The following is a 13081-nucleotide window of genomic DNA, read 5'->3' as shown; positions in this document are numbered from 1 at the left end:
TACCAATACTAATGCTCTATTTTGTGGGAGTGTGGTCAAGCAGTAGGCTTGTCAGAGGGTAGTGTTCAGCATTTGTTGTACACACACAGGCAATAAATGAGAATAAGCACTCAAAGACTTAACTCCAGGCCAATGGGTTTTTATATAGAAAAATATTATTTTCTTAATTTATTTTAGAACCACAAGAATCAGAATTCAAGTAAGTGCATAAATTGTAAGGTACTTGGCATAGGTAAATATGGAACTTTGAATTAATACAGTAATGTACACAGTTTTGGCAAAAATGGCAATAAGCTATTTTAAAAGTGGACACTGCAAAAATCAACAGTTCATGGGGGTGGTAAACACAAGTTAGTTTATCAGGTAAGTAAAGCACTTACAAGTTCAGTCTCCGGGGCGTAGGCAGCCCACCGTTGGGGTTTCAAGTCAACCTCAAACACCCAGCACCAGCAACACATGTGCAGAGGTCAAAATAGGGTCCAAATAACATAGGCGCCTATGGAGACTAGTGGTGCTCCGGTTCCAGTCTGCTAGCAGGTAAGTACCTGCGTCCTCGGGAAGCATACCAGGGGAGTTTTGTAGAGCACTGGGGGGGTCACTAACAGGCACATAAAATACACTTTCAGTGGCAAAAAGGGGGGCCGGGTGCAGTGCGCTAAGAAGGTGTTGGGTTTTAGGTTGAAATCAATGGAGAGACCCGGGGGTCACTCTGGGGATGCAGGCAGGGCACAGGGGTCTTCTCGGGCCAGCCACCAACTGGGCAAGGATGAGGGCTGCCTGCTGGTCACTCCTGCACTGGTAGTTGGTTTCTCTCTGGCTTGGGGGCTGCTTGTGCAGTGCTTCTTCCAGACGTTGGGTTCTTTCTTACCGGGCAGTCGCGGTCAGGGGGAGCCTCTGAATTCTCTCTTCCGGCATCGCTGTGCGTGTGCAGGGAGGCCATCTCAGGGTGTCCATGTAATTGGAGTCACCTGGGGTCCTCTCTGCAGTGTTGGGTCTTCTGGACACAAGCCTGGGGCGTTGGGTGCCAAGTGTTGAGGACTCATGCTTCCGGAGTGAGGCTGGAGGTCCTCAAAAGATGGTTGCTTCTTTGTTGGTTTAACAGAGCCGTTGTCCTCTGGAGTTTCTTTGTCCTTTGGGTTGCAGGGCAGTCCTCTGAGTTGGCAGAGGTCGCTGGTCCCACTGGATGCGTCCTGTGCAGGTTCTTTGAGTCTGGAGACAGGCGGGTAGGGCTAGGGCCAAGTCAGTTGTCGTCTCTGTCATCTCGGGGGGGCTTTCAGGTCATCATCCCTTCTTCTTCTTGTAGGTAATCAGGTATCTGGTTTCCTGGGTTTAGGGTCACCCCTAAATACTCAATTTAGGGGTGTGTTTAGGTCTGGGGGCAGTAGCCAATGGCTACTGTCCTTGAGGGTAGCTACACCCTCTTTTTGCCTCCTCCCTGTGGGGACGGGGGCACATCCTTATTCCTATTGGGGGGAATCCTCCAAAGCAAGATGGAGGATTTCCTAAGGCAGGGGTCACCTCTGCTGGCAGAAACTAGTCAGGGCTGTCCTGGCTGGAGGGGGACTCCTCCTTGTTTTTCTCATGATCTCCTCTGGACTTGCCGCCAAAAGTGGGGGTTGGGTCCGGGGGGCTGGCATCTCCACTAGCTGGAGTGCCTTGTGGCGCTGTAACACCAGGCTTGAGCCTTTGAGGCTCACCGCCAGGTGTTACAGTTCCTGCAAGGGGAGGTGTGAAGCACCTCCACCCAGTGCAGGCTTTGTTCCTGGCCACAGAGTGCACAAAGGCACTCACCTCATGTGACCAGAAACCCGTCTGGATGTGGCGGGCTGGCAGAAACTAGTCAGCCTAGCACTAGTAGTTGGGCTGGTATCTCTAAGGTGCCTTCTGTGTGCATTTCTCAATACTCAACACTGTAGGGGCATAGTGCTCATGCAGCTATGCCCTCACCTGTGGTATAGTGAATCCTGCCTTAGGGCTGTAAGGCCTACTAGAGGGGTGACTTACCTATGCCACAGGCAAGTGGATTGTGGGCATGGCACTCTGAGGGGAGTGCCATGTTGACTTAGTCTTTTTCTCCCCACCAGCACACACAAGCTGTGAGGCAGTGTGCATGTGCTGAGTGAGGGGTCCCTAGGGTGGCATAATACATGCTGCAGCCCTTAGAGACCTTCCCAGGCCACAGGGCCCTTGGTACCAAGGGTATCATTTACAGAGGACTTATCTATGTGCCAGGGCTGTGTCAATTGTGGAGACAAAGGTACTTTTTAGGGAAAGAACACTGGTGCTGGGGTCTGGCTAGCAGGGTCCCAGCACACTTTCACTCATAACTAGCATCAACAAAAAGGCAAAAAGTTAGGGGGTAACCATGCCAACAGTGGCATTTTCCGACAGTAGTAACTACCTCAAACTCAATGTGGATAAAACTGATGTTGACATTCTGAAAAACTAGGCAGACCTATGGGCCAGTACCTACTGACCTCTAGAGATTGGTGTCCACTTCTCGGAAGTCATTGGCTAACAGGTTGGGGATAGTGAAAGATATTCAGCTTTCCATAGCCTCCCAGATTGAGGCTGTCACTTCTAAGTGTATCAGACTTCCAAAGCCCATCAGGAAACTGGCCTCTTTGCTGTCCTTAGAGGCATCAAAGCCCATTATCTCAGAAGTTCTATTGGCTCACCTGGACTACACCAACTCAATATATCTGATTCTCCCAGCAACCCCTCTGCACAAACTGCAGGCACTTCGGGTATTATATACTGATACGTATGTTAACTTATGCCAATTGCGGGTGAGCCAATCAGATTAATGTCTTTTAGGGGTCTGAGCAATGGCACTTAGGTGCAATTGGCAGAACTCAGTGCACCTTCAGATAAGAACAAGATGCATTTCCTTACACTTCACCTTCCACTCAGCCAGTATTTTCTCTATCTACCAAATTATGTGCCTGATTTAGAACTCGGCGGGTGGGTTACTCTGTCACAATGGTGACGGATATCCTGTCTGCCGAAATCAAAAATCAATTATATTCAAGGGAATTTAGATTTTGGCGGATGGGATATCTGTCACCGTTGTGACCGAGTAACCTGTCCGCTGAGTTCTAAATCAGGCACCTTGTTGTTATGTTTTTAGAAGTGTTGGGGGTCATACTTATTGACTCTACCCCTGCAATCTCCTACTTTCTAAACACTTATTTTATTTATGTGCAATGTCTTCTTATAATAATGGACACACTTAGATAGAACGTTTCAGGAGCACTAAGTCTTAGATTCATCAAGGATTCAATATACAACACGCGTCACCCCGATTTATTTGAACACATGCATGCCATCACTATGAGGGATTTGACTTGGGGGAAGGAGCATTTTCTCTATACCGGGGGCTTAGAAAGTGAGGTGTTGGAACTCTCTAAACCTATGTTTCAGTCATATATTATGTTAAAAACGTGTCCATCCCTGGAGCCTTATCTTTTCTATAGTTAAGTCAGCAATCACATTATAGGCATTAATCATTTTAGAAATGTATAGAAATCCACGTTTCTGATTGCAATTCTGCAAAGGAGATGAGGGAGTTTTGAGGTCCCAAAGCCTCCATTATTGAAATGCTAGATTTGTGCCATTTAACCCCAAAGCCACCACATGCATCAGTTCTGATCCTTTTGTTATGGATCAAGGCATTTCAGTGTGTAGATTTTATCAATTTTTAGTAATGACTTGGGAGGATCATGTAAGATATGTTTAGAATGGATGATTTAATTGCAAGTGGAGTTTGTGTGGTTTACTATGAGATTCTTACAATATAGCCATTCGACGGTGGAATGGAAACATCGTTTTGGGGTTAGCGAGCTACTTGTTGTATCAGATATAATGTTTGGTATGAGAAAACGTTCACCATGTTTACACCTCCAGTGCCTTGCCGAGACTTAGGGGCATATTTATACTCTGTTTGCGCCGGATTTGCGTCGTTTTTTTTTTACGCAAATCCGACACAAAGCTAACTCCATATTTATACTTTGGCGTTAGACCCGTCTAGCGCCAAAGATCTTGGAGTTTGCGTCATTTTTTAGCGTGGACACCTACCTTGCGTTAATCATATGCAAGGTAGGAGTTCCCTTGTAAAAAATGACTCTAAGGCATGTGCGCCTTATTTAAACTCCCGTGCAAAAATGACGCACGGGAGTGGGCGGGCCTTAAAAAATTATGTCCAGCCGCTTTTGCGTCATTTTTTAACGCCTGGTCAGGGCAGGCGTTAAGGGACCTGTGGGCTCGGAAGGAGCCCAGAGGTGCCCTCCCATGCCCCCAGGGACACCCCCTGCCACCCTTGCCCACCCCAGGAGGACGCCCAAGGATGGAGGGACCCATCCCAGGGAAGTAGAGGTAAGTTGGGGTAAGTATTTTTTTCGTAATTTTTTTGTGGCATGGGGGGCCTGATTTGTGCCCCCCTACATGCCACTATGCCCAATGACCATGCCCAGTGGACTTAGGTCCCCTGGGCATGGCCATTGGGCAAGGGGGGTTGGGCGTAAAAAAAAATGGCGCAAATCGGGTTGAGGCCAAAATTTTGCCTCAGCCTGACTTGCCCCATTTTTTGACGCCCAAGCTCCATTTTCCCCTACGCCGGCGCTGCCTGGTGTGAGTCTTTTTTTTTTACGCACACCAGTCAGCTGCGCCGGCTAACGTCATTCAATAAATAAGGCGCCCGCATGGTGCTTTGGAATGGCGTTAGCCGGCGTTAAAATTTTTGACGCACAACTGCGTTGGCGCAGTTGTGCGTCAAAAAGTATAAATATGGCCCTTAGTTTGCAGTTAAAAAGGAGCTTCATCCTGTTCCAAAGGAACTTCAAAATATATTTGTCAATTAATCTGGAAAATTAATTCAGTAGTTGGATCTGTAAGACACTAAGGAGGCTCTTGACCATTGAAGTGACCATCCTTTTAATAGTTTTCATTCTACCGCAGTAGCATAAACTCTAGGGTGACCAAGAGTCCAGAAAAGCAATAATTTTGCAAGTCAGTATAACTTCATTATTAGTGGCTGATTCGTACCTGTCATTGATGGGCCAAGCTCCTAGGTAACGTAAATGTCTGAATTTTCTCTATTAAGTACGTGTCCGGATCCTGAGCATATTTTTTGTTGATGGAACTGAAGTATCGGCTTCTGTTGTGAATAGCTCAATTTCATTGGAACAATCCTTTGACCTGTAGACCAGATTCCCACATTGGGCGCCAAGTAAGGAGCCATAACTCCTAATAAAGGCCACCAATAGTGGTTCAGATGACACACGGAACAGCAGGCGTGAGAGTGAGTATCTCTGTCTTCTACCCTGTCCTTGGTCAAATGCTTCCTCATCATTAAATTGGCCTGTGATTGATTGAACATTGCCAAAACCATCCTAGTAGCAAGAACCGTCCCGGCATCCAGTATTATAGCAGTAGAGGGAGTGGGCACTTGGCTTTTAAAATGATGGAGCAAAGCTTCCTTGTGTTGTCTCTAGAGCACCTCTCTCGCAGGAAACGTGTTTACCATGAAGGTATAAGTTTATGTATGACATTTTCCGGTCTACGAGCCAGTATTCTTGCATGAATGTTGCAGTCTAGATTAAGACGTCATATCCACTTGCAGCTCAGCTCTTCTGGGGGGAGGGGGGATAGAGGGTATTTATTGTTTGGATTGTAGAGTGTCCGCTGCAGTACCCTGGACTTTGCCTGACGTCAGGACATTTGTGGAAAGGTCCACAAGGGCAGTGGTCACAATATTGCAGGAGGTTTATAAAAAAATGAGAGGAAACCAATCTGTTTACGGTGCTTTCCATTTGAATGAGGCCAGGATGGCTTTTGTGATTTCCAATACATCGAAGTGCTTTTGCAATTGTTGTTTACCTTCACATAAAACCGATTGAAGGCTCACCTTACACAGGTAAGAGGGATCAACTCTGGTTGGCGGTAGATCCAAGTGAGCACAAAGAATCGCAGTGGGCTTGGAATATTGAACTTACATTATCATCTTTTGTGCTCATAGTGACAGACTTAATATTTCATTTAAGCACCCTACAATTCGCACGGCTGGCAAGAACTTTGCACTTTTGTTTATTCACATAAGTGTTCAGTTTGTTGAATTTGATTCCAAATCCTGGCAGTAGTGCTGGAACAATTGTCTGAGTGGGGGGTGCTGGTCTTTGGCGACCACGCGAATAGCATAAGCATTATTGCACTGAAGACAGCAACTTGTTAAAAGAGAAGGCGTTCTAGTTCTTCAAAACCATGTAGATCACAATGAAACACATTAGGAGATACACAGTTGCACAATATTTACCAACAGAAAGTGTGAAACAGAAACATTGTGCAATAACCGAGGTATAAACTTTCAAGGCTAACAAACACGTAAAGTATGCTGTGCCCAGCTGAAAGTTGCATGTCTTCTCCATTATTTTACCCATAATGCCGTCAAGGATTTTGAGTGATTCTTTCAAGTAGTTTAGTCTGTTTTCTACTTTCACCCTTGTGCACTCTGTGGGTTTTTCTCAAAGTCTATTCACAGTGCAAGAATGAAGAAAGGAGGCAGCTTGTTGTCAGAAGAGAGAGGAAGTTGGGCGAGCTCGTGCATTGTTCAGCCAGAGCAGGGCCCAGAGCAATGCCAATTGGCCAATATTCTAAAGACCCGGCTCGTACTTATATGTAATGGCCGATTAAAAAATTGGGGAAATCAGCAAAACATGGTATTATTCCCTTTTTTAAATGAAAACGTAAAATATAAAACTCCAAGTTATTTGATTGTGTTTTAGAACTTTATGAACTGTATTAAGTAACCCTAACTTTTTACAGACTGGAGGGAAAAAAGTCAAAGAAGATTTTAATCACAATATTATTCCAATGACCGCTACAGGCAATGAACAAATTCTAAAACATGAACAAAGGCCCAGTATTATTCTAAGAAGAATGTGCAAATAAAGTTGAAATACAACTTGAAGTATAAAACCTTTCGACAGATTTATATTTATTCTTGCAATTAATTGTTCTCCCTGTCTAAAGCGAGCTTGTACCTTTCTCCACGCCCATCAATATAGCCAATTTATCACTGCCTGAAATATGTTAAAAGCTCTACCTGCCTCCTGAAAGGCACACAACATTCTTCACTGAAAGGTAATCTAAGAGCCAGAGAACTTGCCTCTCCCAGGTGTCAACACACTGTGATACTATATAAAGTCTTCACACTGGCTTCCATCCGAGCAACTTCATCATATCGAAGACATGAAGGTTATCTGCTGTACTCTTCTGGCTGTAGCCATGCTTTCTGGGATAGGTAAGTTCTCTAACAGGAATTACATTTTTGGTTTAATAACAAGAAGATACCTCAACAATGAAACCCAATCCAACCTGTATCCTGCTGGGCTGGATGACATGTGTGGCCTTGTGTTTTGTAGAATCTGGTATTATGGGTTCAAGTGATAGAGAACTATGTCAGAAGCCAGTTTTTTATTATTACAGCTTCCCAGGGCTGAATCACCTATTTTATTTCTTTACTTATTTTAGCAATTATATATAGTATGTACTACATCACCTGGCAGTAGAGTGCTTTACAGAGTTAACTCAATTTCCGTTTCATAATGACGGACATGTAGTTGAAAGGAGAGTCAGAAGCCATAGATAAAAGGGTAGGGTAGAAGAAAATAAGAAATACAGTAAAATCAGAAGGACCGTCAGATATTTTTCAGATATCAGATATACAAATGGCGTCTGAGCGTTCAATAGACTGAGGGGGTCATTCTGACCCTGGCGGTCATGGACCGCCAGGGCCAACGACCGCGGAAGCACCGCCAAAAGGCTGGCGGTGCTTCTGGGGCCATTCTGACCGTGACGGTACAGCCGCAGTCAGAAAAGGGAAACCGGCGGTTTCCCGCCGGTTTCCCGCGGCCCCAGGGAATCCTCCACGGCGGCGCTGCAAGCAGCGCCGCCATGGGGATTCCGACCCCCTTCCCGCCATCCTGTTTCTGGCGGTTTTCACCGCCAGAAACAGGATGGCAGAAACAGGTGTTATGGGGCCCCTGGGGGCCCCTGCAGTGCCGATGCCACTGGCATGGGCACTGCAGGGGCCCCCTAACAGGGCCCCATTAAGATTTTCAGTGTCTGCTTGGCAGACACTGAAAATCGCGACGGGTGCAACTGCACCCGTCGCACAACAGCAACTCCGCCAGCTCCATTCGGAGCCGGCTTCCTCGTTGCTGGGGCTTTCCCGCTGGGCGGGCGGCCTTTTGGCGGTCGCCCGCCAGCCCAGCGGGAAAGTCAGAATGACCGCCGCGGTCTTTTGACCGCGGTACGGTCTTCTGGCGGTTCCCGCCAGGCGGGCGGCTTCCGACACCCGCGGGGGTCAGAATGACCCCCTGAGTGACGAAGTTCTTTGTTCCACAGAGGGCAGTTGTGAAATTGGCTCTGTCAGTGCTTAATTTGAGTCAGTGGTTCTCGGTGCTCAGCAATGGCATGTAGCTGTCAACTCCAACATTTATGACTGTCTGCCACAGGGTGGTGCTGTTTCTCCGCATAAAGTTCAGCACAACATTTCTTTTTTTTACTAATTCAATCTACATTAAAATGTCTAATGACTGCCACCCATGCCCTTTTTATAACTTTGTGGCCTAGAATAGTGTGAATTGTCACACTTTTAGGGGTGTAGTGGTTAGTAATTGTGTTGGCAGGGGCAGTCGGTGGTGCAAGCTGAGGTAAATTCCTGGCAAAGGCCCTGCACCTTACTTTATTTTTTTATTTATTTTTACAAAGTAGGCGCTAGGTTTAGCTAGATGCCAGTTTGGATGGTGCTCCAGATGTTATAAAGACGTCCTGTAAGGAAATGAGAGAGTGTTTGTTGTTTCCTAAACAGGAGTATTTCCCAGAGAAGAGAATCTATGCTTAGGAAGAATTGGCAAATTCCACTAGGGTAGATTTTTCTCAGTTGGTAGTCGGGTGCGTCTTTGTGGAGAACTTTGTGTACAATAGAGCCTAGCCGTAAGTTGCTTCTTGCTTCAATGTATAGAAACTGCGCAGTGGCACACAGAGAGGTGACGTAGTCAGAATGTTTGATTTCTGAGCCTAGGTAGGTTACCAGTTAAAAAGGAGCTACCGTACCAGAGAGAACTAATGAATTGAAGGCCCTTTGAGGAATGAAGGGCTTGACTCTTTTCAGAAGTCTGAGCTGATGGTGGCCAGTTATTGCTCGAACAGAAACATGGGCTTGTATGTTGACTTTCTTACCCGGACTAAAGCGCAGAGAGTTTGTGCTGTCAACGAGCTGGTTTGCCATCCAGAGTAATTAGTGAGGTGGGCAATGACTGAATTGAGGGCGATTTATGCGGAGGCCTGATCACAAGAAATTCTGTTTCAAGGGGGCTCAGTTTGAGATGATGATCTGTCATCCAAGATAGGATGGTTGTTAGAATTGGGGTTCAGGGAGGAGAGACTGACGTACAGTTGGGTGCCATCTGCGTGAAAGGTATAGGTAATGGAGTGAGTGATGGGTAACGGCTGGAGTGATGTGGAGCAGAAAGATTCAGGAGCAAATTTATCATGATTGTGCGTTGAGGTTGTGTCACTTTTATGATATTTACTAACCCAGGCAAAGACACTTTGCGTGATTTAGTAAATACAAAGTAGTGCACTGCAGCTCACAGCGCTGCCTTGCGTAACCTTGCGTTGGGAATGCATTTCTTGTGGGAGCATGGGAGTTCCCATATATCCACCCATGCATTTTAGTGCATTCCCAGATTTACTAAAGCTAGTAAACCTGGGAGAATGCCTTCCCCAGTGAGGCGTAACAAGGAATAATATGTTTATTTCTCCTAATTACTTCCTCTTTCTTTGTGCGCTGCAAAATGCAAGATGCAAAATGAAAGCGGAATATGTCTCTAAGGATTGTTTTTGAGCAGGAAGGTGTACCTTTCAGCACAAAAATCATCATGCCCGCAATGTAAGCACCCTTGCACAATGGTTCAATGATGCCTGCTTTGATGTTAGTCACTAAACAAATACAAGAGCAGCCTAGAATGTCCATGTGTGAAGCTGGGTAAAATTATCACAAAATATAAATCCACGTGAAACTCATTTACATTCAATTTAAATATTATACAGAAAAATCATGCGAAAAATTCTTAAATGAAGACGAAAATCATCTGTATAGAATCTTTAAAAAAAACTCCACTGAATCCAGTAGTGTTTTTAATGCTTTGAAAGCTGCATCCGCATTTAATGGTGAATCATTTTTATAAGCATACTTTAGGAAAATAAACAAAGAGTGATAGTTGAAACAAGTGATCCCCAAGTGAGAAAAAAGACCCCATACCATTCACCCGTCAACTACTGAAAACATACAAGGCTCCATGTTTTCAGCATGGTTTCTGAACTACTTTTTATTTCCTATGCAGCGCGATCTCACTACACATTTGCTGATACGTTTGACTCCGATTTAACTTCTGTTTAATTTTGTGTGCTCCTTCACGCTCATGGCGTGGTGCTGTAAATCGGTTCGCTTATGTAAAACCGTATTACTTCTCATTTTCATGTGGCAATAAAAGTCCAGTTAAAACTTTACAAAGCTAATAGCTCTAAGTAGAGCAAATGCGAGACCCATTGCATTGCAAATGCTTGTTTTGACAGGTTTCTTTATGTTGAACCAAAGGGCATATTTATAATGCTTCTGTGGCCTCTGCGGCCAATGTCTCTGCGTCACTTTTCTTAAACTCCGGCTTCTCAGTATGCCCACATATATTTACAAGGTCATCTTGTGTGGCTTTTCATGCCTTATAAATATGGCCTCCTTTCATGCATAACTGTGTTAAATGGGCATTCCATGGGTGTTGCTTTGGGTGTTCCCACGCAACACCCATGGACTCTGATGCGTTCCCAGATTAACAAGGAAACTTTTAACTCAAAGAGCGACATCCTCCTAGTGAGCAAAAGAGAGCAGTGGACAGGGGCTGTAGGGGATCCCTAGCATCTGGCAAAAAGATTTAGGAGCATATTTATAGTTTTTGATGCAAAACTGCACTAACAAAGTTTTGCATCAAAAGGTTTAGCACCTGCTTGTGCCATTTCTGAGCAGCAGCCGGGCGTCATATTTATGGAATGGTACAAGCTGGTGCAAAGGGTGGGCTAGAGCAAAACAAAAGCTGCATCACTTTTTTAGATGCACTGGCAGCGCAGGCTGCAGGGCCATATTTACAAGGCCATGCAAAGGCACCTTGCGTGGCTTTCCATGGCCTTCTAAATATGGCCCACTTTCACTCCTTACTCTGTGTAAAAGGGGTGTTCCATGAATGTTGCTCAGATTTACAAGGTTTAGTAAACCTGAGAATGTGTCAATTTCCTACACCACCAGGGTGGTGCAACTGGGAGAAATAACAATATTTTTCCCTGTTAATTTCTGCAGTACATATAGAAGGAGGAAAACATCTCTTATGATTGTTTTTGTCCAGGAAGGTGTTCCTTCCTGCACAAAATCCATCACTCCCGCAACACAGGCATGCTTGCATCATGGTGCAAGGGTGCCTGTGTTGGTACGTAGCAGCAATTTGTGCAGCAGTGCAGACAAAAAGGACAGGAATGTGCTGTATCTTTTAGATATGGCACATTCCTGCCCTTTTCTTTTGCACAGCAAAAAGGCATGCAAAGTTGGCCTGCGCCAAAGCTTTGTAAATGAGGCCCTAAGGGGCATATTTATACTCTGTTTGCGCTGAATGTGCGTGAAGAATTTTGACGCACATTCGGCGCAAACCGTGCACCATATTTAAACTTTGACGCCCGAGCCCGCGGACGTCAAAATTCCTCTGTGTGAGTAAATTTTTGGATGCAGGAAACTGCCTTGCGTTAATGACATGCAAGGTAGGCGTTCCTGCCCAAAAAATGACTCTAAGGCCTGTGCGTCTTATTTATACTCCTGTGTCATTTTGACGCACAGGAGAGGGCGGGCCTTAAAAAATGGCGCACAGCCTGATGTGTGTTGTTTTTTAACGCCTGGGTCAGGGCAGGTGTTAAGGGACCTTTGGGCTCACTTCCATGCTCTCTGACCATCGAAGGAGTCCAGAGGTGCCCTTTCCTGCCCCCAGAGACACCACCTGCCACCCCCGCCCACCCCTGGAGGACAAGTATGGATGGGGGGACCCATCCTAGGTAAGTACAGGTAAGTTGAGGTAAGTATTTTTTTTTTTTTAAAGTGGCATGGGGGGCCTAATTTGGGCCACCCTACATGCCACTGTGCCCAATGACCATGGCCAGGTGACAGCAGTCCCCTGGGCGTGGCCATTGGGCAAGAGGGCATGACTCCTTTCTTTGCTAAGACAGAAGTAATTTCAATGGGGCTTGGGCATAAAAAAATGGCGCAAGTCCGGTTTGAGGCATGATTTTTGCCTCAAACCTGACTTGCACCATTTTTTTACGCACAACCCCCATTTTCCCCTACGCCAGCGCTGCCTGGATTGAGTAATTTTTTTTTACTCAGACCAGTCCGCAGCGCTGGCTAACGTCATTCCTTAAATAAGGCGCCTGCAAGGTGCATAGGAATGGCGTTAGCCGGCGGTAAACTTTTTGACGCAAACCAGCGCCGGCGCTGGTTTGCGTCAAAAAGTTAAAATATGTTCCTAAGTGTCATGGTAGTCAATAGGAGTCCTCTTTATGAAACCCTGCACATACGGTGATCATCTTATACTCAAATTGTGCCTATAAACGTAAATCCATTAAGGAAACTACAAATCTACTGCAATGGTGTCAGTCAAAATACAAGATCTAGGGAGCCATGCTGGATGTTGGCCCCCTATGGGGAGAAGTTACTGACTATATGAAGAATACTCACATACCTCAGCAATATACTACCTTACGAAAATGAAGTCGACAAGGATAGTAACCTGTAGAAATCAGACAAAATAAAAATAAAATAAATAAAATAATACTATTCAAAAATGCTCTTAGGCACAATCCATTCCTCTTCTGTAAATTGTTCTATCACCCTTTGGGGTTGAGTGCACTTGCCAAAAAATTCCAAATAAATAAACTATTTCAGATACCTCTATATTCTTCTTAACAGCTTAGTCTACAACCGATACAG

At 45.3% G+C, this 13081-nt stretch overlaps 1 protein-coding gene across 1 annotated transcript in view; it reads left to right on the top strand.

The window, feature by feature from the left end:
• The first annotated feature begins 7179 nt into the window (after positions 1-7179).
• The window catches only part of LOC138282987 (ly6/PLAUR domain-containing protein 2-like), a 97757-nt gene continuing 91855 nt past the window's right edge, over positions 7180-13081 (top strand). The window contains exon 1 of the mRNA XM_069221079.1: positions 7180-7297. Within this exon, the coding sequence (XP_069077180.1) occupies positions 7246-7297 (52 nt within the window). The 5' untranslated portion in view covers positions 7180-7245. The remainder of the gene's footprint in view (positions 7298-13081) is intronic.

This window comes from Pleurodeles waltl, chromosome 2_2 (genome assembly GCF_031143425.1).
Source record: "Pleurodeles waltl isolate 20211129_DDA chromosome 2_2, aPleWal1.hap1.20221129, whole genome shotgun sequence".
NCBI lineage: Eukaryota > Metazoa > Chordata > Amphibia > Caudata > Salamandridae > Pleurodeles > Pleurodeles waltl.
The sequence above is the reverse complement of the archived record's forward strand: the minus strand, read 5'-3'. Positions and strand labels throughout refer to the sequence as shown.